This window comes from Amyelois transitella, chromosome 31 (assembly GCF_032362555.1).
Source record: "Amyelois transitella isolate CPQ chromosome 31, ilAmyTran1.1, whole genome shotgun sequence".
Classification (NCBI taxonomy): Eukaryota; Metazoa; Arthropoda; class Insecta; order Lepidoptera; family Pyralidae; genus Amyelois; species Amyelois transitella.
The window spans coordinates 4472555-4496730 of record NC_083534.1 but is presented as its reverse complement, the minus strand read 5'-3'; the positions used below and the strand labels follow the sequence as shown (position 1 = coordinate 4496730).

The window sequence follows — 24176 nt, the reverse complement described above, 5'->3', positions numbered from 1 at the left end:
CGTCTAGGTCTTCCCACTCCGACCTTTCCCCCCCACACTCTCCTTGTATATCTGCTTCCACCCGTCCCGGACTCACTTGGAATGTAACTTGGCCTCCTCGCACAGCTGCCGGAAGGCCGCCTTCTTCTGCTGCAGCCTGTTCTTCTTCTCCTTCCGCTCCTCCTCGGCCCTCTCGCGCACGTACTGGTCGAACACCTGCGCGGGCGACGACAGTTGCGATCAGATGTCGAGTTGTTAATGAACGGAAAGATGGTGGACCGTGTGTGGTTTCCGGTATCAATACAAAAAAAAAAGAATAGGACCTCACTCCATCTCGTTCTCATGGATGTCGTATAAGGCGATTAAGGGATAGGCTTGCAAACTTGGGATTCTTTTTTTAAGGCGATGGGCTAGCAACCTGTCGCTATATGAATCTCATTGACGAATTAGACGGCCTCTGTGGCGCAGCGGTAGTACGCTGGTCTGTGACACCGGCGGTCCCGGGTTCGAATCCCGGCCAGGGCGTGATGAGAAACGAACTTTTTCTGATTGGCCTGGGTCTTGGATACATACATACATACATAAAATCACGCCTCTTCCCCGGAGGGGTAGGCAGAGACTACCTCTTTCCACTTGCCACGATCTCTGCACACTTCCCACCTGCCGGCGGTCCTTGGAGTTGAGCATGAGGTAGCGCGCGTCGAACACGATCTTGTGCAGCTCCTTCTCCCAGGTGCTGAAGGCGGACACCTGCTTCTCGTGCAGCATCAGCAGGAAGCTGCGCACGCGCGCCTCGTGCGGCACCAGCGCGCGGTCGCGCGCCGCGCGCATCTCCGCCTCCATGGCGGCCGCCGCGCCCGCGCCGATCTGGCTGCTTGTGCGGCCGCCACTAGCGCCACCACCGCCACCAGCGCCCGGCTGCTTGAGCGGCGACGCTGGCGGGTTCATTATTATAGGATACTTCATATCGCTTAATAATTGTCATATCTTTTGGTTCCACAACATTGGTTGACGTCGAATAAATTACTTAAAACTAAATTAACTGCCCCTTCCAAGGCGTCAGTGCAGAAGAAGCGGTAACAAACTACACTGCAGCATTTTCTTCAACAACGTCAACTTCACAAATATCCAAAGTTAAAATGGAATGTGAACGAGAAAATACATCGTTCAGATTTATATGAGATTTTAATAAAAATATACATATATTTTTATGAATGGCCAATTTTAAATAGATTATTTTAAATTCAATTTTAAATAATACAACGGCAGAACAATGTAAATCGCGCAAGCAAATATTTCACGGGTAGGAACGTTTATTATACTAATTAACGTCCGCAACTCCATTTGAGTATTACCTATTAGAAATACATACATACAATACATAAAATCACGCCTCTTTCCCGGAGGGGTAGGCAGAGACTACCTCTTTCCACTTGCCACGATCTCTGCACACTTCCTTCGCTTCATCCACATTCATAACTCTCTTCATGCAAGCTCGGCGGTTTCGGGTACTTTTGACCTGACCCTTTACCAGGACGTCCTTAATTTGATCAAGATACGTACAATGTATATTAGAAATACGAAGGTTAAGATTATTGAATGTACTCAAATTTCAGTACATATTACAAAGTAGCTGGTCCTTTTGGCTTCTACATCACATGATCCAGACAAAAAATGCTCATCAGATTGAACAACTTTTGTCAAGACGTCTTTTTCATAATTCTGATGATGTAGCAGCTAGTCTATAATGATTCTGCATCGGGTGTTCTAGATCTTTGATTTTTATTCGCCGACCGATGGTGGTGGACGCCGCGTTTTATTATATATTATAATGGCGGTGTCTCACCGGAGTCCGTCTTGGTCCGCTTGGCGGGCTCGGGCTCCCCGTCGGAGGAGTCGCTGGAGGAGGCCCGCTTCAGCTCCCCGTTGCCGCCCGCCGGAGCCCCGGTCGCGCCCGCTGCCGCCTCCTTCGCCTGGACCGAATATAAAAATAAATTACAATACTATTTCACATGAAAAGAATAGGACTACTCCATCTATATCCCATTGATGTAGTTAAACGCGACTAAGGCAAACATACTTATTTAAAATCACGCCTTTTTCTCGAAGAGGTAGGCAGAGATTAAGGGATAGACTTAAAAAAAGGGGAAAGACTTGGTGGTGTGGGTCGGGTTGTAGAAGACAGACATACAGACAGACAGACAGACACACAGTCACCTGCAAGCTGAGCACGGCGGGCGGCGGGTTCTGCACAGCCCTGTCGACATCAGCGCGCCCCAGCAGCTCCGGGGGGCGCTCCCACACCGACTTGTTGCTGGTGGCCGTGGGGTTGTAGAAGACAGACATACAGACAGACAGACAGACACACAGTCACCTGCAAGCTGAGCACGGCGGGCGGCGGGTTCTGCACAGCCCTGTCGACATCAGCGCGCCCCAGCAGCTCCGGGGGGCGCTCCCACACCGACTTGTTGCTGGTGGCCGTGGGGTTGTAGAAGACAGACATACAGACAGACAGACAGACACACAGTCACCTGCAAGCTGAGCACGGCGGGCGGCGGGTTCTGCACAGCCCTGTCGACATCAGCGCGCCCCAGCAGCTCCGGGGGGCGCTCCCACACCGACTTGTTGCTGGTGGCCGTGGGGTTGTAGAAGACAGACATACAGACAGACAGACAGACACACAGTCACCTGCAAGCTGAGCACGGCGGGCGGCGGGTTCTGCACAGCCCTGTCGACATCAGCGCGCCCCAGCAGCTCCGGGGGGCGCTCCCACACCGACTTGTTGCTGGTGGCCGTGGGGTTGTAGAAGACAGACATACAGACAGACAGACAGACACACAGTCACCTGCAAGCTGAGCACGGCGGGCGGCGGGTTCTGCACAGCCCTGTCGACATCAGCGCGCCCCAGCAGCTCCGGGGGGCGCTCCCACACCGACTTGTTGCTGGTGGCCGTGGGGTTGTAGAAGACAGACATACAGACAGACAGACAGACACACAGTCACCTGCAAGCTGAGCACGGCGGGCGGCGGGTTCTGCACAGCCCTGTCGACATCAGCGCGCCCCAGCAGCTCCGGGGGGCGCTCCCACACCGACTTGTTGCTGGTGGCCGTGGGGTTGTAGAAGACAGACATACAGACAGACAGACAGACACACAGTCACCTGCAAGCTGAGCACGGCGGGCGGCGGGTTCTGCACAGCCCTGTCGACATCAGCGCGCCCCAGCAGCTCCGGGGGGCGCTCCCACACCGACTTGTTGCTGGTGGCCGTGGGGTTGTAGAAGACAGACATACAGACAGACAGACAGACACACAGTCACCTGCAAGCTGAGCACGGCGGGCGGCGGGTTCTGCACAGCCCTGTCGACATCAGCGCGCCCCAGCAGCTCCGGGGGGCGCTCCCACACCGACTTGTTGCTGGTGGCCGTGGGGTTGTAGAAGACAGACATACAGACAGACAGACAGACACACAGTCACCTGCAAGCTGAGCACGGCGGGCGGCGGGTTCTGCACAGCCCTGTCGACATCAGCGCGCCCCAGCAGCTCCGGGGGGCGCTCCCACACCGACTTGTTGCTGGTGGCCGTGGGGTTGTAGAAGACAGACATACAGACAGACAGACAGACACACAGTCACCTGCAAGCTGAGCACGGCGGGCGGCGGGTTCTGCACAGCCCTGTCGACATCAGCGCGCCCCAGCAGCTCCGGGGGGCGCTCCCACACCGACTTGTTGCTGGTGGCCGTGGGGTTGTAGAAGACAGACATACAGACAGACAGACAGACACACAGTCACCTGCAAGCTGAGCACGGCGGGCGGCGGGTTCTGCACAGCCCTGTCGACATCAGCGCGCCCCAGCAGCTCCGGGGGGCGCTCCCACACCGACTTGTTGCTGGTGGCCGTGGGGTTGTAGAAGACAGACATACAGACAGACAGACAGACACACAGTCACCTGCAAGCTGAGCACGGCGGGCGGCGGGTTCTGCACAGCCCTGTCGACATCAGCGCGCCCCAGCAGCTCCGGGGGGCGCTCCCACACCGACTTGTTGCTGGTGGCCGTGGGGTTGTAGAAGACAGACATACAGACAGACAGACAGACACACAGTCACCTGCAAGCTGAGCACGGCGGGCGGCGGGTTCTGCACAGCCCTGTCGACATCAGCGCGCCCCAGCAGCTCCGGGGGGCGCTCCCACACCGACTTGTTGCTGGTGGCCGTGGGGTTGTAGAAGACAGACATACAGACAGACAGACAGACACACAGTCACCTGCAAGCTGAGCACGGCGGGCGGCGGGTTCTGCACAGCCCTGTCGACATCAGCGCGCCCCAGCAGCTCCGGGGGGCGCTCCCACACCGACTTGTTGCTGGTGGCCGTGGGGTTGTAGAAGAACACGCGGCCGTCGCCAGTCCACACCACGCACCTGGCGGTCACAGAAACATTCAATTCGTTATACATACATACATACATACATACGTGTGATTACATATACAGATAGAAAAAAGAGTGGGAACCATTTATTTCCTAGTCATTTCCAGCTACTGGGGTTGGTTTTGGACACAAATTTAAATTAGAATTATGGATATGGGATAGATTATGGGATATATTAGCAAAATAGCAACAAAATTATCTAAATTCATTTACGCACTTCGGAAACTAAAAAAAAACGACAAACAAAAACACTGCCCTAACAGCCTATTATGCATTCTCGTGGCTAATATACGGAATTGTTCTCTGGGGAAATAGCACTGACGCAGATCAACATTTTTTTCCTACAGAATAATGTATTCGGATAAAAAATAATGTTCAAGGAACAGATACCTGCAAACCTCACTTTTAAGACCTAAAAACTTCTGATTAAAGATTTCGAAGTTGAATTTGAAAGACGACTGAAGGTTATGGTTGCAAAGGCTAGTGACCTGTCACTTTTTTCAATCTCAATTCTATAATTAAACCTCACAACTGACTATCAGTCTTTTCAAGCCTACTGTCTCTGTGTACCCCGCAAGGTATACAGACGTGACGTGTATATAGTATACAGTAGCGACCAGAGCGTGCCGGGTATCTGCATGCTGGAGATGGGCCGGCTGCGGTCCAGCTTGGCGCGCTCGGGCTTCTCGGCCGCGTCCGGCAGCCGCTCGGGCTCCGCGCGGGGCTCCGCGGCCGCCGCGCGCCGCGCCGCCGCCTCCGCGTGCGCCTCCACGTCTATCACTGCCGAGACAAACGTTACAACGGTCAATGTCAACAACAAATTGTTTTATATCGTTACATCTGCTCGGACAGCCCAGGTAGTGTACTTGTGTGACACTTTGAATAGGTTCGAATCCCGGCCAGAGCATGATGGGAAACGAACTTCTTCTGATGGGCATGTAGACTCTTAATTATATTTAGCGGCTTCTGTGGCGCAGCGGCAGTGCGCTCGTCTGTGACACCGGAAGTCCCGGGTTCGAATCCCGACCAGGGTATGATGAGAAACCAACTTTTTCTGATTGGCCTGGGTCTTGGATGTTTATCTATATAAGTATTAATTATAAAATACAGTATCGTTCAGTTAGTATCTCATGACACAAGTGTCGAACTTACTTCGAGGCTGACTATGTGTGTAATTTGTCCCGTATTTATTTATTTATTTATTAATATAAACATACCTTCCCCATCCACCTTGGGTTCCACCAAGTCGATCTTCTCAATTGGCTTATCACTCTTATCGATATTCAGTTTTGCCTTCAAATCTAAAACAGAAATAAATTGTATTGTTACAAAAAAAAAATTTGTTCATCACAGTCAGTACGCGAGATCGTGGCAAGTGAAAAGACGTAGTCTCTGCCTACCCCGCCGGGAAACAGGCGTGATATAACGTATATATTGTATGTTGTTACATTGTACGATCGCGTTCATATCTGCAGTCATAGTTTTAAAATTCTTACGGGTTAAAATAGCGTGCACTGTGGTTCCACTAGATACACACACACATGCATATTTAAAAGAACAAATATTCCTTCAAATGAATACGGTCTATAATACCAATGATTACTAAGTAAAAGAGTTTATTATTCTATGACATATAACATAACAAAACAGAAAGAGACGGTAATCAACGATGGCCGAACTGGGCCCGATAATTGTCGATCGAAATATCGTCGTCTCTCATTATTTGCATAAGATTTGCCTATAGAGGGAAGCCTGCCAGACTTATGTCATTTTAATAAGGTTGAAAGTTTGTCTGCACTCGACCCTAACATAAATTTATTGGGTAGCAATTTTATTACTTCGTGTGAGCAAGTGAGATCTAAGATATATTAGATAATCTCGCTTGCTCACACTCGCTTGTTCTAGTTACTAGCGTTACTTGGATTCCGAAGTTATTCAAGGATTTTTTTGTCTATTTTAGTGTTATTGACAATTTTTTATGTTTCAAGGTGCCATTTGAACTAAGTAACTGACTGACTAACCAACTAACTGATATCTAAGAATTACAATACCCGTGTTTTAAACACGGAAATCAGCAAGAAATATTAAACAAGAGGGAGCAAAATAAAACATTCAATAATTAAAATTAGTAAATTTTATTGAAACAGTTTACCTATAGTTTTATTTACATATTGATGATTATATAAAGCTATACATATATAGTTTATTACACTAATTGTATCATCCACTTATCTTCTGTTATTAAGGTTACAGCTTAATTATTCGTTTTCATAAAGAAAAGATATTGAAGCTGTCCTTAAAATACTATCTAAGTAATTAGTACTTTTAATATAAACTGGCAGAACCTTTCACGCACTATATGGACTCGATGCACAGGGCACAAATGATATTGTTGGCATATCATCAATCGGATAAATACACCGCACAGTTGGTAACATGGTTTCTTCCAGCACTTGCACATAATGAGTAGCTGTAGCGCGTCCTGCTATCCACACCTGTTCCCCAGGTCCAGCAGCACTCATCCAGCCCCACATATTTACAGAGATGTGTCCAGACTCCATATTTGGCACAATATTTTTTTCTTCATACCGAGTTGCATTTCTTCGCCATAAATAAATGAAGTCTACCGTGTTGTGATGACATAAAATAAACGAACTTTTCGTCCGTAAATATCGCTTTTTTCCAGTCAAAATCCAAATACTGCCGAGCAAATTCTAAACGATTTTGCTTATTTATTTCTGATAAATACGGCTTGCTTGCTGGCTGTCTGTGGTGTAGTCCCTCACGGTGCAAACATAAAACAGTAACCGTAGTAAACTGATGTGTCAAACTGTTCCGCAAATGTTCTAGTCGGTATGAAGCCATTATTTTCGTACTGTTCCACCATGGATCTCCGCTGTGTGGCGTATCGCTGTGTTGATTAGCGGACGACTTTTTTTTTTTCACTACCCTCTTCTTGATGGCGGGTTACCCAACTTGTTGTTTATTGTGTTATTTGTGTGAATGTGTGAGTGATAGCAGCGGTGCAAGCTATAAAGTTTTGCGAACTATGACTGCAATTATGAACGCGACCGTACCTATGCGGTAAAGTTAACAGCACTTTAGAATAGGACCACTCCAAATTTTATTTTATAAAAGGTGACTAAGGGTAATGCCTGGGATTCCTCTTTTAGGCGATGGGCTAGCAACCTGTCACTATTTGAATCTCAATTCTATCATTAAGTCAAACGGCAAAACGTGGACCATCAGTCTTTCCCAGACTGTTGGCTCTGTCTAACCCGCAATGGATATAGACATAACTATATATGTTCATATATGACTATATATGTGTAATATTATAATATTTGTCTACATTAAAAAACATGAATGAATGTAGAACTAGTGAATATCAATATGGATGAAGCGAAATAAGTGTGCAGGGATAGCGGCAAGTGGAAAGACGTAGTCTCTGCCTACCCCTCCGTGAAAGAGCCGTGATTTATGTGTATATATATACATACATATCATCACGTCTATATCCCTCACGTCTTGAAAACACTGATAGGCCACGTTCAGCTATTTGGCTTTTTGATAGAATTGAGATTGAAATAATGACAGGTCGCTAGCACATCGCCTAAAAGAAGAATCCCAAGTATATAAACCAATCCCTTAGTCGCCCTTTAGGACATCCACGGGGAAGAGACGGAAAAGTCCTATACTTTTTTCAATCGGTGTACCACACGGCATATATGTACAGATGACATCAAAAAAATCACTCAAGCCCACAGCCGCTCCCAAAGCGTCACCGCAGTAGTAAGAGCAGCAACAAACTGCACTGCAGCGCTCACCGTTCAGCTTCTTCATCGGCTCGGGCATCTCCCACACGGACTGGCCCTTGCCGGCGTGGTGGTAGTACGGTCTGCCGTCGGGCGCGAAGTGCGTCGTCCACTCCGACGCCAGGGCTTCTAGTTCAGCGGGTATTTCCTGCAATTCAAACAACAAAAAAAAAGTCAAATTATTCATTGCAAATGTAGGTAACACGGGAATTTTATATATATGTATATTTGACATGGTGTTGACATAATTTGTACAGTGTGTACATATTTTATTTTATCTTTTTCTTTATTTATTTGACGAAATATTCGTATTGAAATAACTAGTTCTACATTAATTCATGTTTTTTATTTAAGATCCATAATTTAGATTTAAGAGATCTATATTTGTATATTGACGTCCGATGAAAATGCTGCAGTGTAGTTTGTTCCGCCGCTTCTTCTACACATGCGCTTTGGAAGCGGTAGTAGTTATTTAGATTTAAGTGATGTGACGTCAATAAGTGATACCTTGTATCCAATGTTGAAAATAAATCTATTCTATTCTATAAATAGTATCACTATATTTTACCTTTTTTTTAAACATAACATGTCATATGGATTTTCCTTTATATTTTGGTTGACTGAATGAAAACCCGATTGGGATAAGTCCACAATTGTACATATCCTTCTAATTCCTTATATTTTTTTGTCAAATAGTGACGACAGGTTGCTAGCTCATCGCCTAAAAGAGGAATCCCAAGTATATAGTCTATCCCTTAGTCGTCTTTTACGATCAGCGTTAAGGAGCATGATCGGTGTGAAATTGAGTGACCGGATAAGGAACAGCGTGATGAGGGAGTGTTGTGATGTGTGGTTCCCGCCGCAATTATAAAAAAGAATAGGTCCACTCCATCTCTTTTCCATGGATGTCGTAAAAGGCGAATAAGTGATAGGCTAAACTTGGGATTCTTCATTTTGGCGATGGTCTAGCAACCTGTCACAAATTGAATCTCAATTCTATCATTAAACCAAACAGCTGAACGTTGCCTTTCGGTCTTTTGATGACTGTTGACTCTGTCTACCCCGCAAGGGTATATGCCCACATACATTACATACATATGATTACATCTGTCCCCCTAGCGGGGTAGACAAAGCTGCCAGTCTTGAAAAACACTCAGCTGTCACTTTGATACCCGCATAGACTTGATCATATTGATCACATCTGTCCCCCTAGCGGGGTAGACAAAGCCGACAGTCTTGAAAAACACTCAGCTGTTAACTTGCAACTGTCACCTTGATACCCGCATAGACTTGATCATATGTTAACGAAACTAACGTGCTGTGTTATGTGACGTCACTAAGTGATACCTTGTATCCAATTTAGAAAATAAATCTATTCTATTCTATACTAACCTGTTCGTCTGGCTGGGGCGGCGAGTCCGGTATGATCTCAGGGGCGGGCAGAGCCTGCGCGGCGGCCGGCGGCGGCTGTAGGGCTCCGCCGCCCGCCATCGCAGTCCCCATGCTCATTCCGTTGCCGCTCATAGCGCTCATCGGGCCGCTCATGGCGCTCCCCGGCATGGAGGGCATGTTGCCCGGCATGGAGGGCATGTTACCCGGCATGGACGGCATGTTCCCGAGGGCGGGGTTCGGGTTCGACATCGGCTGGGGGCCTTGGCTCGCTGTACCTGAAATGTATTGTGTCAATTTTGTTTCTCATTTAGAATTTTCGGTACGACGAAATATTACTTAAATAAGTTCCGTAAAGACAAATAAAACCGCTTAAGAATTCTTGGTACGCGAAACATTATTTAAATAACTATTGTAAACAATAAACAACCATGTGTCATCGATATAGTTTTTTTTTTTTTAATTCAGTTACAAATACTTTCCTGAAAACCTAATCAAAATCTGTTTAGCAAAACGGGAGATAACCGCGGACAAAGAACCACCATTTTTTTTTGAAAGCCAAACAGCTGAACGTGGCCTATCAGTCTTTTCAAGACAGTTGGCTCCGTCCACCCCGCAAGGGACGTGAACGTGACAACGCGTATGCGATTACGACTTAACATCTACTTATTTGAACTGCCCGAGTGATAACCAAGTGATATAAATTTATATATTTACCAGTATCGGGAGCGGCGGCGTTGAGGCTGGGCGGCGGCTGCGCCACCCCGGGCGGCGGCCAGCCCCCCCAGCCGCCCCCCCACGCGGGGCCCGGCGGGAACCCCGCGGGGGGGCCGCCGGGGGGGAACCCCATGCCCCCCATGCCGCCCATAGCGCCCGGCGGCATGTTGTTACCTGTCACACAAAAAAAAAAAATCTACAATCAGTGTTACCAACCCTACTGTTTTTTACAGTAGATTTGCTGTCTTCACATTGATGTCCTTGTTTTTATGTTTCATTCCTATTTTCTAATGTTTATCAACTAGCGTTCGGCGCCATCTATTATACTACTCCGCAAACATTTTTCGATAACCACTACATAATAAAACACAATGACACTAGATGGCAGTATATTCGTTAGTTAAATTACGTAACCGATTATCGACTACAAATATTAATGGAGTCCGTTCCGAAATTGCTACACCGCATTTATTCTGCTCCTCTGCCGCACCCAATTCACTCATATTAGTGTTAGTACCAACACAACTTAATTTCATCAAAAAAACTAGTTTCTGAGTTCACTCGTTACACAAACATATTAATTTTTTCTCTTTATTACAAGTGTGGATGGCACTTATAATAAAGAGTATCTTATCTCGATCAAATTTAGGACGTCCTGGCAAAGGGTCAGGTCGAGAGTACCCGAAACCACCGAGCTTGCATGAAGAGAGTTATGAATGTGGACGAAGCGAAGGAAGTGTGCAGAGATCGTGTCAAGTGGAAAGATGTAGTCTCTGCCCACCCCTCAGGGAAAGAGACGTGATTTTATATATGTATGTATGTATCATTAAACCAAATAGCTGAACGTGGGCATTCAGTCTATCCAAGACTGTTGTCTCTGTCTACCCCGCATGGGATATAGACGTGACCATATGTATGTATGATGGACGACACCGCATGATTTCAATAAGACTCTCACCATTGTTCTGCTGGGTGGCGGGCGCGGTCTCCCCCGGGGGCATATCTTCGCTGCCGTTGGGACTGGCCGAGTCTTGTTTCTCTTTGTTGTCTGCGAAAGCAATATAATTATAATTCAGGTCTCCACCGAAGACGATATTTAATTACAAGCAGCAGTACGCAAGATGATGCTGTCTCCGTCACATGTTTAGAGATTTATATGAAACTGAAAAATTAGGTATTCTCCCCTCTCCTTCCCACCCCACGCGGCTGGTCCGGTGCGGTCGCTTGTCATTACGTTTTTGTGTGCTGTCGATGTCACATCGTTATTAATATTTTTCACGTCACTAACTTAATAGTTTCGAACTTTGAGTTTTTTATACATTTTAAAAATGGGAAAAAGAAAAAGGCTTATGGATGAAGATTACAAAGATATCATGAAGAAAATGAAGAAACTCGAAAGGAAGTTAGAAAAACGTAAACGCGTTATCTCTTCTTCGGATGATGACAATTCATCGTGCAGCGAAAAAATATCAGGTAACTAAATGCATTTCATATAGTTTCAACAGTATTGAATCACACATATCTCTAACGGGAGATTTTATCATCTACCCTCAAAATACATATAAAATACAAACCATCAATCGATAATCAGAATTTAGTTTGCTTGATTGATAAATAATAATAATTTGATACATTCTATGATGAAATATACTTAGTTGTTAGATATTATGTGTGATCGATCGTGTACAGATCATACGGTCATGGTATGCTGGATTACTTTAAATGTTTTAACATTGTTATTCTCACTAATTATGCAGTCCCTAAGACTAAATAGTGTTTATTGAGACAACCTATATGGTTAGTTGGTTATTGTTACATACACTGGCGGCCTATATGGCTAGACCAAAGCAAAAGGCAACCTATATGGTTAGTTTTACTGCTACATACTGGCGGCCTATATGGCTAGACCAAAGCAAAAGACAACCTAAATGGTTAGTCTTGCTACTATACTGGCGGCCTATATGGCTAGACCAAAGCAAAAGGCAACCTATATGGTTAGTTTTACTGCTACATACTGGCGGCCTATATGGCTAGACCAAAGCAAAAGACAACCTAAATGGTTAGTCTTGCTACTATACTGGCGGCCTATATGGCTGGACCAAAGCAAAAGACAACCTAAATGGTTAGTCTTGCTACTATACTGGCGGCCTATATGGCTAGACCAAAGCAAAAGACAACCTAAATGGTTAGTCTTGCTACTATACTGGCGGCCTATATGGCTGGACCAAAGCAAAAGACAACCTAAATGGTTAGTCTTGCTACTATACTGGCGGCCTATATGGCTGGACCAAAGCAAAAGACAACCTAAATGGTTAGTCTTGCTACTATACTGGCGGCCTATATGGCTGGACCAAAGCAAAAGACAACCTAAATGGTTAGTCTTGCTACTATACTGGCGGCCTATATGGCTGGACCAAAGCAAAAGACAACCTAAATGGTTAGTCTTGCTACTATACTGGCGGCCTATATGGCTGGACCAAAGCAAAAGACAACCTAAATGGTTAGTCTTGCTACTATACTGGCGGCCTATATGGCTAGACCAAAGCAAAAGACAACCTAAATGGTTAGTCTTGCTACTATACTGGCGGCCTATATGGCTAGACCAAAGCAAAAGACAACCTAAATGGTTAGTCTTGCTACTATACTAGCGGCTTATATGGCTAGACCAAAGCATAAGATAGCTGATATATACTAATATATATTATATATGCTTACAATTACTTGTCTATTGCAGACATCGCTCCAACAGTAGAAGAAAATGACAATGGTAACCATGATGTTGATTCACCATCACTCCCCTGTACCGAAAACGATAATGATACTGCGGAGCCAGATACCACGCCAGATTTAGACCCAGATATACTGGAGATATTAGGCGATGACCCGTCAAAAGATAATTGTGTAGGCGAAAAACTACACAAAGATATAGCGCTCAGATGGACACATATTTTGAAAAATGGCATGAGTAAAGAAATTAAAACCGAATTGCAAAAACAATATTTAGTGCCTGAGAACTGCGACAGCATTAACCCACCAAAATTAAACCCGGAAGTTAAAGCTGCCATAGACGAACAAAACCTTAAAAAAGAAACATATAACGAGCATAAACAAAAACAACTATCTAACTGTCTAGCTGCAATCGGTAAAGCACTGAATATTGCTCTTAGCAATGAGGAAACGTCACAGGATCTTATAAAACCATTAAGTGACGCCGGTCGACTCCTGTGCGACCTCCACTACCGAGAATCACAATCTCGTCGTTACGCTATTATAAACTCACTTAATAAAGAAGCTAGAGATACCGTCAAAAATACCAAAATAGACGAATACTTGTTTGGTTCTGGCCTTGGAGAACATTTGAAATCATCAAAGGCCATTAAGAAATCGGGTACAGAAATGAAACCCAAACCGGTACGACCACAGTCTAAACCCTCAACGAGTCAACCTCAGCGCGGGGCTTTAAACGCAAGGAGGGGCTCGCGAGTGCCGGAATCGCGAACCAACCCCGGAGTCCGGAAATACACAACGGCACCAGCAGCGACAACCACGAGGGATCGTCGCAAGGAGGCGTCGTCGAGGAGATACAGCAGTCAACGGGGACACAGGCGTTAAATAATACTGAACAGGTACTTGTACCAAAAGTCGGTAGACTTAAATATTTTTATGACCAATGGTATCAATTAACAAAGGATACCAGGATTTTATCGTGGGTAAAAGGATATAGAATACCTCTTAAGGAAAAACCAACACAGTCATGTTTTCCAAATAATAAGCACTTTTCAAAAACAGAAATTATAGCTATGGACTCGTGTATTTCAGAAATGGTGAATAGCGGTGCTATTTCACATTGTTTACCTTGTAAGGATCAGTTTCTATCACCAATTTTTGTAGTTCCTAAATCTGACAGAAAATACCGCTTTATTTTAAATAAAAAAAAAAAAAAAAAATTAAATAAATTCATTGAAGTAGATCATTTTAAAATGGAAGATCATCGTACCGCCCAAAAATTAATAAACAAAAATTATTTCATGTCAACACTTGATTTAAAGGACGCCTATTTTTTTTATTTCTATCGATGAACGCGACAGAAAAATGTTGCACTTTCAAATGGGAAGATAAAATTTACCAATTTAACGATCTTCCCTTTGGACTGTGTACAGCTCCATATCTTTTCACCAAAATCTTGCAAGGTTAGATAGATATCTTGCTGAATTTATTGGCTTATTAACATCTGCTTGCCCAGCTGTCAAATACGGTTGGATGTATACCAAACTGCTTGAAAGAGAAAAATTCTTAGCTTTAAATTACTCAGAAAATTATAACAAAACAATGGCATTATCAGAAATTATACATGATGATTTAAAAGTTTGTGTTATGAATTGGATAATTCATAACACAAACTATATTTTAGAAATTTTTACCGATGCGTCCCTTACCGGCTGGGGTGCAACATGTAACGGAAAAAAGGCTAGTGGTAATTGGAATTACGTTGACTCAACCAAACATATAAATGTGTTAGAGCTGAAGGCGGCATTTTATGGGTTAAAAATATTTGCATCTCACCTACGAGATTGTGATATTTTAATGAGAATAGACAATACCACTGCTATATATTACATAAATAAAACGGGAGGTATACAGTATACACACCTAAATGAAATAGCTCGTGATATATAGCAGTGGTGCGAAGGAAAAAATATATTTATTTTTGCATCATACATTAAATCAAATGAAAACACAATCGCAGATAAAGAATCTCGCAGATTAGATGTCGATACAGAGTGGCAACTCGCTGACTACGCATTTAATCAAATTGTTGACTCCTTCGGTAATCCAGAATTTGATCTTTTCGCTAGTGTCCAAAACACTAAGTGTGATAGATATGCATCATGGAAACTTGACCCATGCTCCGAAGTGGTTGACGCTTTTACTTTTGATTGGCAAAATATCTACTTTTACGCGTTTCCTCCATTTTGCCTAATCGCAAAGGTTCTAAAAAAAAAAAAAAAAAAACTTATATCTGATAAAGCAAAAGGTATCGTTGTCATACCTTGGTGGCCATCACAACCATGGTTCCCCATGTGGTCAAGACTAACTGTTTCAAGATTCATCTATTTTGAACCGAGTAAACACTTGTTATGTTCTCCTTTCAGAGAGTACCACCCGCTCCACACAGACCTTACCCTGGTAGCAGCGATGTTATCAGGGAGGGATTAACAAGACAGGGCGTCCCTTCGACGTCCATGAAAATAGTTATGGCATCATTTGCTCAAAGCACACTAGCTCAATACAACTCTTCAATTAAAGCATGGTGGGATTTTTGCCAAGGTAAAAATTTAAACGTTTTCCAAACAACAGTTCCACATGTAATGTTGTTTCTGACACAAACATTTGAAAATGGCGGTTCATATAGTACTATCAATACACATAGGTCAGCATTGTCCATTATCTTAGGTAAACATGTAACTAATGATGACCGCATAAATCGCTTACTGAAAGGGGTCTATAAATTAAAACCCCCTGCTCCCAAATATAACTCTACTTGGGACACTAATAAAGTCTTGACGTTTTTATCGAATTATTACCCACATGAAAATTTATGTTTAAAAAAAACTATCAATCAAAACAATTACTCTACTGGCTATTGCCTCAGCTCAGAGGATGCAGACTTTAAGCCTTATAAAATTACAAAATATTGTTAGTCAAGAAAATTCCATAATAATAAAAATCCCTGACATGATTAAAACATCGCGCCCTGGAGCATGCCAACCGCTCATCAGACTACCCTTTATACGAGAGACCCCTAATATTTGTCCAGCACTATCTCTTCAAACTTACATAAACAAAACAAAATCCTTGCGGATTCCAGAATCGGGTGATTTTTTATTCATAAGTTTAAGAAAACCCCACAAAAAAGTGGGTTCCCAAACGCTCGGTCATTGGGTTAAACAAGCGTTGGAGGATAGTGGGATAGATATTAGTTTGTATGGCGCGCATAGCGCCAGGCACGCCTCGACCTCTGCTGCTCACAAGGCAGGGGTAAGTCTGGAAGCGGTTCGCAAAGCTGCGGGGTGGAGCGATACATCTAATGTATTTCTGAAATATTATAAAAAAGATAATATTATTAATTCTAATAATGAGGAATTTGCATTATCTATTTTCAATATATGATCAAGTTATCTGTATAAGAGAAATGTGTTGTATTTATTTTTAGTTTACTCTTGTTTAACTATAAATTTGATTAGTCAGCGCAAAATCAGAACAATCAATTGCATCTATTGTATTAATGAGTGATGTCATTAAAAAAATATAAATGACATATTGATTGGTATGTACTTCATCGTATTTTTATTTGACCCATATGCCTTTCAAACTCTAAACATCTGCTTGTAATTAAATATCGTCTTCGGTGGAGACCTGAATTATAATTGGGAATTAAACGAACTTACCTGGTGAAGTTCGATTCCAATTATGAGAGGGTCCCACCGAAGACGATATGACTTCCCCCCCAACCCAGAAAATAAAAATACAAAATCAGGAAAACTTTGAAGATAATGACAAGCGACCGCACCGGACCAGCCGCGTGGGGTGGGAAGGAGAGGGGAGAATACCTAATTTTTCAGTTTCATATAAATCTCTAAACATGTGACGGAGACAGCATCATCTTGCGTACTGCTGCTTGTAATTAAATATCGTCTTCGGTGGGACCCTCTCATAATTGGAATCGAACTTCACCAGGTAAGTTCGTTTAATTCCCAATTATAGTGTATACTAGCTGTGCCGTGTGGTTCCCGGCACCATTACAAAAAAAGAAATAGGACCACTCCATCTCTTTTGGATGTCGTAAAAGGCGACTAAGGGATAGGCTTATAAACTTGGGATTCCTCTTTTAGGCGACGGGCTAGCAACCTGTCACTATTTGAATCTCAATTCTATCATTAAGCCAAACAGCTGAGCATGGCCTATCAGTCTTTTCAAGACTGGTGGCTCTGTCTACCCCCGCTAGGGATATAGACGTGATCATATGTATGTATGTATGTACTAGCTGTGCCCGCGACTCTGTCCGCGTGGAATAGTTAGTTTTGGGCATCATTGAAGTCCTCAAGGGTGAATAATATACTCCGGTTTTTGTTTTTTTCACATTTACCATTATTTCTTCGCTCCTTATAGTTGAAGCTTGATGTTATATAGCCTAAACCCTTCCTCGATAAATGGTCAATTCGACGCAAAAAGAATTTTTCAATTCGAACCAGCAGTTCCTGATATTAGCGCGTTCAAACAAACAAACTTTTCAGCTTTATAATATAGTATCGCTAAGTATCGCTATAGAAGTATAGAAAATAAGTGGCGTGTGATTCTTGGCACCGATACAAAAAAATAAATAGGACCACTCCTTTTCTTTTGGATGTCGTAAAAGACGATAAAGGCTCAAAATTCAAATTCAAATTCAAAATTTTTATTCATTATTATAGGATATTATTATATCGCTTAATAATTGTCGTATGGTTTAACAACTTGGTTGACGTCAAATAAATTACTTAAAAACTAAGTTTACTGCCGCTTCCAAGGCGTCAGTGCAGAAGAAGCGGTAACAAACTGCACTGCAGCATTTTCATCAACAACGTCAACTTCACAATATTAAATTATACTTAGAATAGAATGTGGACGTTGTGGCTCACAAACTTGGGGTTCTTATTTCCACTCCCTGAACTCTTTTTTAAAAGCCTGAACCTGCCAAAAGACATGACGATGAAGAACAATCAGATACACCAGAGACACTCACGATCCTTGATCCAGGGCGGCGGCTGGGTCATGAAGGGCGGCAGCGAGGCGGGCGCTGGCCCCTGGGGCATCATGTTCACCATGCCGTTCATCATCATGCCCATGGACTGCGGGCCGCCCATGCCGGGCATCTGACCTGCATGGGGAGATCGTTCATTAAATGATTTAAATGATGATAAAAAAAAAACACAAATTGCCGTGTGGTTCCCGGCACCATTACAAAAGAAAGAATAGGACCACTCCATCTCTTTCCCATGGATGTCGTAAATGGCGACTGAGGGATAGGCTTACAAAATTGGGATTCTTTTTTTAGGCGATGTGCTAGCAACCTGTCACTATTTGAATCTCAATTCTATCATAAAGCCAAACAGCTGAACGTGGCCATTCAGTCTTTTCAAGACTGTTGGCTCTGTCTACCCCGCAAGGGATATAGACGTGTCCATATTCGAGGCTAACTCAATCAGTGTAACTTGTCCCATATATATACCTATTTATTTATTTTATTTATTCACTTAAAGATGGCACACACAGGCCGTGTGCCGTGTGGGTATCAGCACTCACCGCTGGCGGCCATGGCCTCCACCTCGTGCTGCGCGAGCACGCGGCAGGCGGGCCCCTCCTGCGGCCGCGTCCACGTGGTCTCGCGCGTGCGCGCGTGGTAGTAGTACGACTTGCCCTCCTCAGACTTCGTCTCCACCCACAGTTCCGGGGCGGGCTGGTGGTAGAACACAATAGATAGATAGATAGATAATTCATTAGATTATTGTAGTAGACAATGTGCATTCGTCCATGATTTAGATTTAAGAGATCTATATTATGCGCGCGTGGTAGTAGTACGACTTGCCCTCCTCAGACTTCGTCTCCACCCACAGTTCCGGGGCGGGCTGGTGGTACAATACAATAGAATAGAATAGATAGATAGATAATTCATTAGATTATTGTAGTAGACAATGTGCATTCGTCCATGATTTAGATTTAAGAGATCTATATTATGCGCGCGTGGTAGTAGTACGACTTGCCCTCCTCAGACTTCGTCTCCACCCACAGTTCCGGGGCGGGCTGGTGGTAGAACAGAATACAATAGAATAGATAGATAGATAATTCATTAGATTATTGTAGTAGACAATGTGCATTCGTCCATGACATCCATTTGACGACCTCTGTGGCGCAGCGGTAGTACGCACTGTCTGTGACACCGGAGGTCCCGGGTTCAAATCCCGGCCAGGACATGAAGAGAAAAGAACTTTTTCTGATTGGCCTGGGTCTTGGATGTTTATCTATATAAGTATTTATTATTTATTATAAAATATAGTATCGTTGAGTTAGTATCTCGTAACACAAGTCTCGAACTTACATCGAGGCTAACTCAATCTGTGTAATTTGTCCCGTATATATTTATTTATTTACATGATTTAGATTTAAGAGATCTATATTATACTAGCGACCCGCCCCGGCCTCGCACGGGTGCAAAATTATAAATGTTATTATACATAAAAACCTTCCTATTGAATCACTCTACCTGTTACAAAAAACCGCATCAAAATCCGTTGCGGTAATTTTAAAGATTTAAGCATACAGACAAACAGACTAAAATAGCGACTTTGTTTTATACTATATAGTGATATATGCTGCAACTCACACCCTAATTAATTTGTATTTCATATGAATTTGTAAATTGTGTGTAGCAAAATCAAATAAATGAATAAAATAGAATAGATTTATTTTCAAAATTGGACACAAGGTATCACTTATTGACGTCACATTACTTAAACCTAATTATATAAAACTACTACCGCTTCCAAAGCGCATGTGTAGAAGAAGCGGCGGAACAAACTGCACACTGCAGGATTTTCATTGGACGTCAATTTAAAAATTTAGATCTCTTAAATCTAAATGGTGGACGAATGCATATTGTCTACATTAAAAACATGAATGAATGTAGAACTAATCAATCCATCGATTATTTATAAACAACTTATTGTATTAAGGGAAACTTACATACATATGGTCAAGTTTATATCCCTTGTGGAGTTGACAGAGCCAACAGTCTTGAAAAGACTGATCGCTATTTGGCTTAATGATAGAATTGAGATTCAAATAGTGACAGGTCGCTAGCCCATCGTCTAAAAAAAATAATCGAAAGTTTGTAAGTCTATCCCTTAGTCGCCTTTTACGACATCCATGGTAAAGAGATGGATTGGTCCTATTCTTTTTGGTACTAATGCCGGGAACCTCACAGCCACAGAGCCGATTACGATGAAATTTGCTATGTAGGTAGCTGAACACCCAGAATAACATAAAGGCTACTTTCTATCCCGGAGTTCCCGCGGTATTGATAGAGTTTCCACGCGGACGAAGTCGCGGGCGGCCTCTACATACATAAAATCACGCCTCTTTCCCGGCGGAAAATGCAAATGAAAATGAGGCGGTGGGCGACCTCTAGTAAAATATAAATACAAAACCGCTCACCATATTAGGCGGTGGCATTCCAGGCGGTCCGCCGAAAGGGGGCGGCTGCATCATATTGGGCGGGGGGCCCATGGGTCCGCCGGGGGGCATCATACCGGGGGGGCCGAACGGCGGCGGCCCGCCCATCATGCCCGGGGGCGGGGGCCCCATCGGCCCCCAGTTATTGTCAAAGTTCGGCCCGTTGTTCGGCCCGAAGCGGGGCCCGCCCCGGCCGCGGAAGAAGCCCCGGCCGCGCATGGGGGGCCCGCCGGGCCCGTACCCGCGGCCTCGGAAGCGCATCGGCGGCGGGGGGCCGTTCATCCAGCCGGGCGGGGGGCCGCGCCCGCGTCTGTCAAGAAATAAACGTGTCATTAAAAGCTGTTCACATACAGGGCATAGGGCTAATGACAGGATATATAAAAAAACTACATTACCTTATAGGTAATTATTTAAGTACATCATCTTTATTCAATTTCAAATCAAATTCAAAACTTTTATTCATTATTATAAGATGTTTCAATATCATTTAATAATTGTGCAAGGCAGAAGAAGCTGTAACAGACTGCACTGCAGCATTTTCTTCTTTTCATTAAGTATTCATGTAGTATCTATTTCTTTATAATTTTGAAGTGTTATGTATGAGTAAATTACTTAATAATTGCCTATGCAAAATGGAAATGAGGCAAAACTTCTAAAAAGTTAGAAATTTATCTTGCGAACAATTCCAATCTTTAGAGAAATATTTACACTGACTCTCATTATCCTGGGGCATCACATCCGGTTTTTGCGAGCAAATACAGTAACAATCAAAAAGACATTTCCCAAATCCAAAATAACATAAAAATATACATCACACTTTCCCATAGGAGTAGAGTCTATCAAATATACTATAGCACTTAGAGTATGACAAAAATTACCCATACTGACAAAGTGACATGCAATGCAAAAATAATGTATTTTTATTAATATTGGTTTGTAGGATACGATCCTAAACATAGACAGTGTTAAATAAAACATTTTGATGTTTCCACATTATGAATTACTAGCTGTGCCTGCGACTTCGTCCACATGTAATAGTTATTTTGGGCGTCATTGAAGCCCTCAAGGATTAATAATTTTCCCCGTTCTTTTTTCCCATTATTCATTATTCCTTCGCTTCTAATCGTTGCAACGTAAGAGTAAGCATATGACAGACAGAGCCAACAGTTTCTCAAAGACTGGGAGGCTATGTTCAGCTGTACGGCTTAATGATATAATTGAAGTTCAAATAGTGACAGGTTGCTAGCTCATCGCTTAAAAGAATCATTCAATCATCCCCTACTAATAATACTGCCTCTTTCATCTTTTGTGATATGTTGACTTTTAAAAGTTTGAAATATTTGCAGAATAATGTCAAAATCAACAAGGTGCAATGCAGTTTGTCAAAACAGTACAGTCAGCAAAGCAGTGCTGTTTACAAAACATTAAATGTTTCTTTATATAATTCTCTAAATAATTCAAATAATATAAATAGATTACCCTATATTGCACATAAAATTATCCTAAACTTATGGTACAAACTAGCTGTGCCAGCAACTTCGTCCGTGTGGAATAGTTATTTTGGGCATCATTGAAACCCTCAAGAATTAAAATTACCCTGTTTTTTTTTCATATATTCCATTATTTCTTTGCTCCTTGTAGTTGCAGCGTGATGTTATAAAACCTAAAGCCATCCTCGATAAAAGGTCTATTCAACGCAAAAATATTTTTTCAATTCTAATTAATTCGCATTCAAACAAACAAACTCTTCAGCTTTATAATATAAGTATAGATGGTGGTCTTATCACATTATGCAATTTCTTTCAAGCAACCACAAATTTAGGTTCATTCCACACTTTAAAAATAGTATTTGAGTGTTATATATAAATTGAACATACATTTTTCTCTCTCATCTATTAAATACTAAATAATCAATTCAATGAGACCAACACTCACAGACTAAAGAAATTACAAAGCAGACTGTATGCTTATTTAAAAGTTATATGTAGTACATACATATAATCAAGTCTATATCCCTTGCGGGGTAGACAGAGCCAACACTCTCGAAAAGACTGAAACGCCATGTTCAGCGGTATGGCCTCATGATGGAATTGAAATTAAAAGTTACAGGTTGCTATATATATATGGTATATAGTTCATCACCCACTAGAATCCAAATTTATGGCAGTCCGTTCCGTTAGTCGCCTTTAGCGATGGGAAAGAGATGGAGGGGCCCTATTCTAAAATGCCGGGAACCACACGGCTGCTATTCTATATGTATGACTTAAATAAGTAATGGGTAATATGGGTTTTATTTTAAATGGTTTCTTTATATTTAACAGTCTGTATAAGTAAATTCACGAAAAACAAAAGTAACGCAAACAAATCGCACGGCGCCAAGAAGCATGCATAAATAATATTGGTATTTGTTTCTTTATTACTTCATTTATCGCCTTACCTGAAATTCCCTCGACCGCGGTTTCCCCTAAAGTTGTTTCCGCCATCATCATCATCATAATTATCATCATAACCTCCAGAATCGAAATCCTTGGAAGAGTCTGGCATATCATTTCCACTGCCACTATCGTTTGCAGCTTGCGACTCCTGCGTGTCCATATATTCGTCTTCCATTGTAAATATTAATAATGTTCACAAAAACTCAAGTTTTCATAGCTATAGTTAAATAAAACAAAATCACTTCGCGTGTTTTTCAACTCAATACACCCACATTTTATTGACTCAATTATTTTTGCCGAACGCAAAATGGCGGCAGCGGCGCGGTCGATGCCGAGCTTCACTCCGCTTCATAAACACACGCAGTGTAGCCAGTATAATAAATGGAAAAGTTACAACAATATCAAGTTACATTTGAGTCACATCACGACCATAGAAGTGAAAATGAAACACGGTGGGATGACACTTTGTGATACCACTGTTTCACCTTTTTGCGTTGAACCTTTTTGGCTCTTATAATTTTTATCTTTAACTTTTCATATTTTTATCATAAACGTGGTCTCTCAGTCTTTTCAAGACTGTTTGCTCTACTACCGCTCAATCCATATAAACGTGATTATTTGTATGTGTGTGTGTATCATGATTACATTCTTAACTAGGTAGATAGAATTCGTGACTTTTTAAGTTAACTGGCTTGGCGTATGTATAAAATAAACATTGAATTAAATTCGAGGTCGCGGCGGCCGCTTTCAGTAAAAATTATGACAAACGTACTATTTAAAATCGTAATGGGCAATTAGACCTACAGAACAAAGCTACGATTAAGGTTCTTAATCATTCTGGCAACACTGCAGGAGATCTCCCTCAGCTCCGCTACAATGGCTCCGCTCCACCCATGTCATATTTTGACAAATGGTAGGTAGTATTGCCAGCTGTTAATTATTTCTTAGATGAAAAAAAAACCTGTATTCTTTTGTCGGTGGCGCTAAATACGCCCTTGTAAGTCTTAAGAGTACTTATATACTTAAAGTTTCAAAACACTGGTTCAGTTGATACCGCGTGAAGAGTAACAAACAAAGAAATAAATTTACTACTTAAATAAAATTGTAGCCACCTTTTTCACGGGCATCCATCATGACCATCTTGTTTCGTTG

The 24176-nt window shown here is 42.7% G+C and overlaps 1 protein-coding gene across 1 annotated transcript in view; it reads right to left on the bottom strand.

Moving 5' to 3' along the window:
- Positions 1–23389, bottom strand: part of LOC106135362 (transcription elongation regulator 1) — a 50536-nt gene extending 27147 nt beyond the window's left edge. The window contains exons 1-14 of the mRNA XM_060953318.1: positions 23027–23389; positions 20572–20899; positions 18664–18817; positions 18104–18238; positions 11279–11368; positions 10321–10494; positions 9607–9881; positions 8227–8362; positions 5617–5700; positions 5017–5179; positions 4238–4391; positions 1826–1952; positions 640–914; positions 77–195 (exon numbers count right to left, since the gene is read on the bottom strand). Of these exons, the coding sequence (XP_060809301.1) occupies positions 77–195; positions 640–914; positions 1826–1952; positions 4238–4391; positions 5017–5179; positions 5617–5700; positions 8227–8362; positions 9607–9881; positions 10321–10494; positions 11279–11368; positions 18104–18238; positions 18664–18817; positions 20572–20899; positions 23027–23199 (2387 nt within the window). The 5' untranslated portion in view covers positions 23200–23389. The remainder of the gene's footprint in view (positions 1–76; positions 196–639; positions 915–1825; positions 1953–4237; positions 4392–5016; positions 5180–5616; positions 5701–8226; positions 8363–9606; positions 9882–10320; positions 10495–11278; positions 11369–18103; positions 18239–18663; positions 18818–20571; positions 20900–23026) is intronic.
- Between the last annotated feature and the right edge of the window lie 787 nt (positions 23390–24176).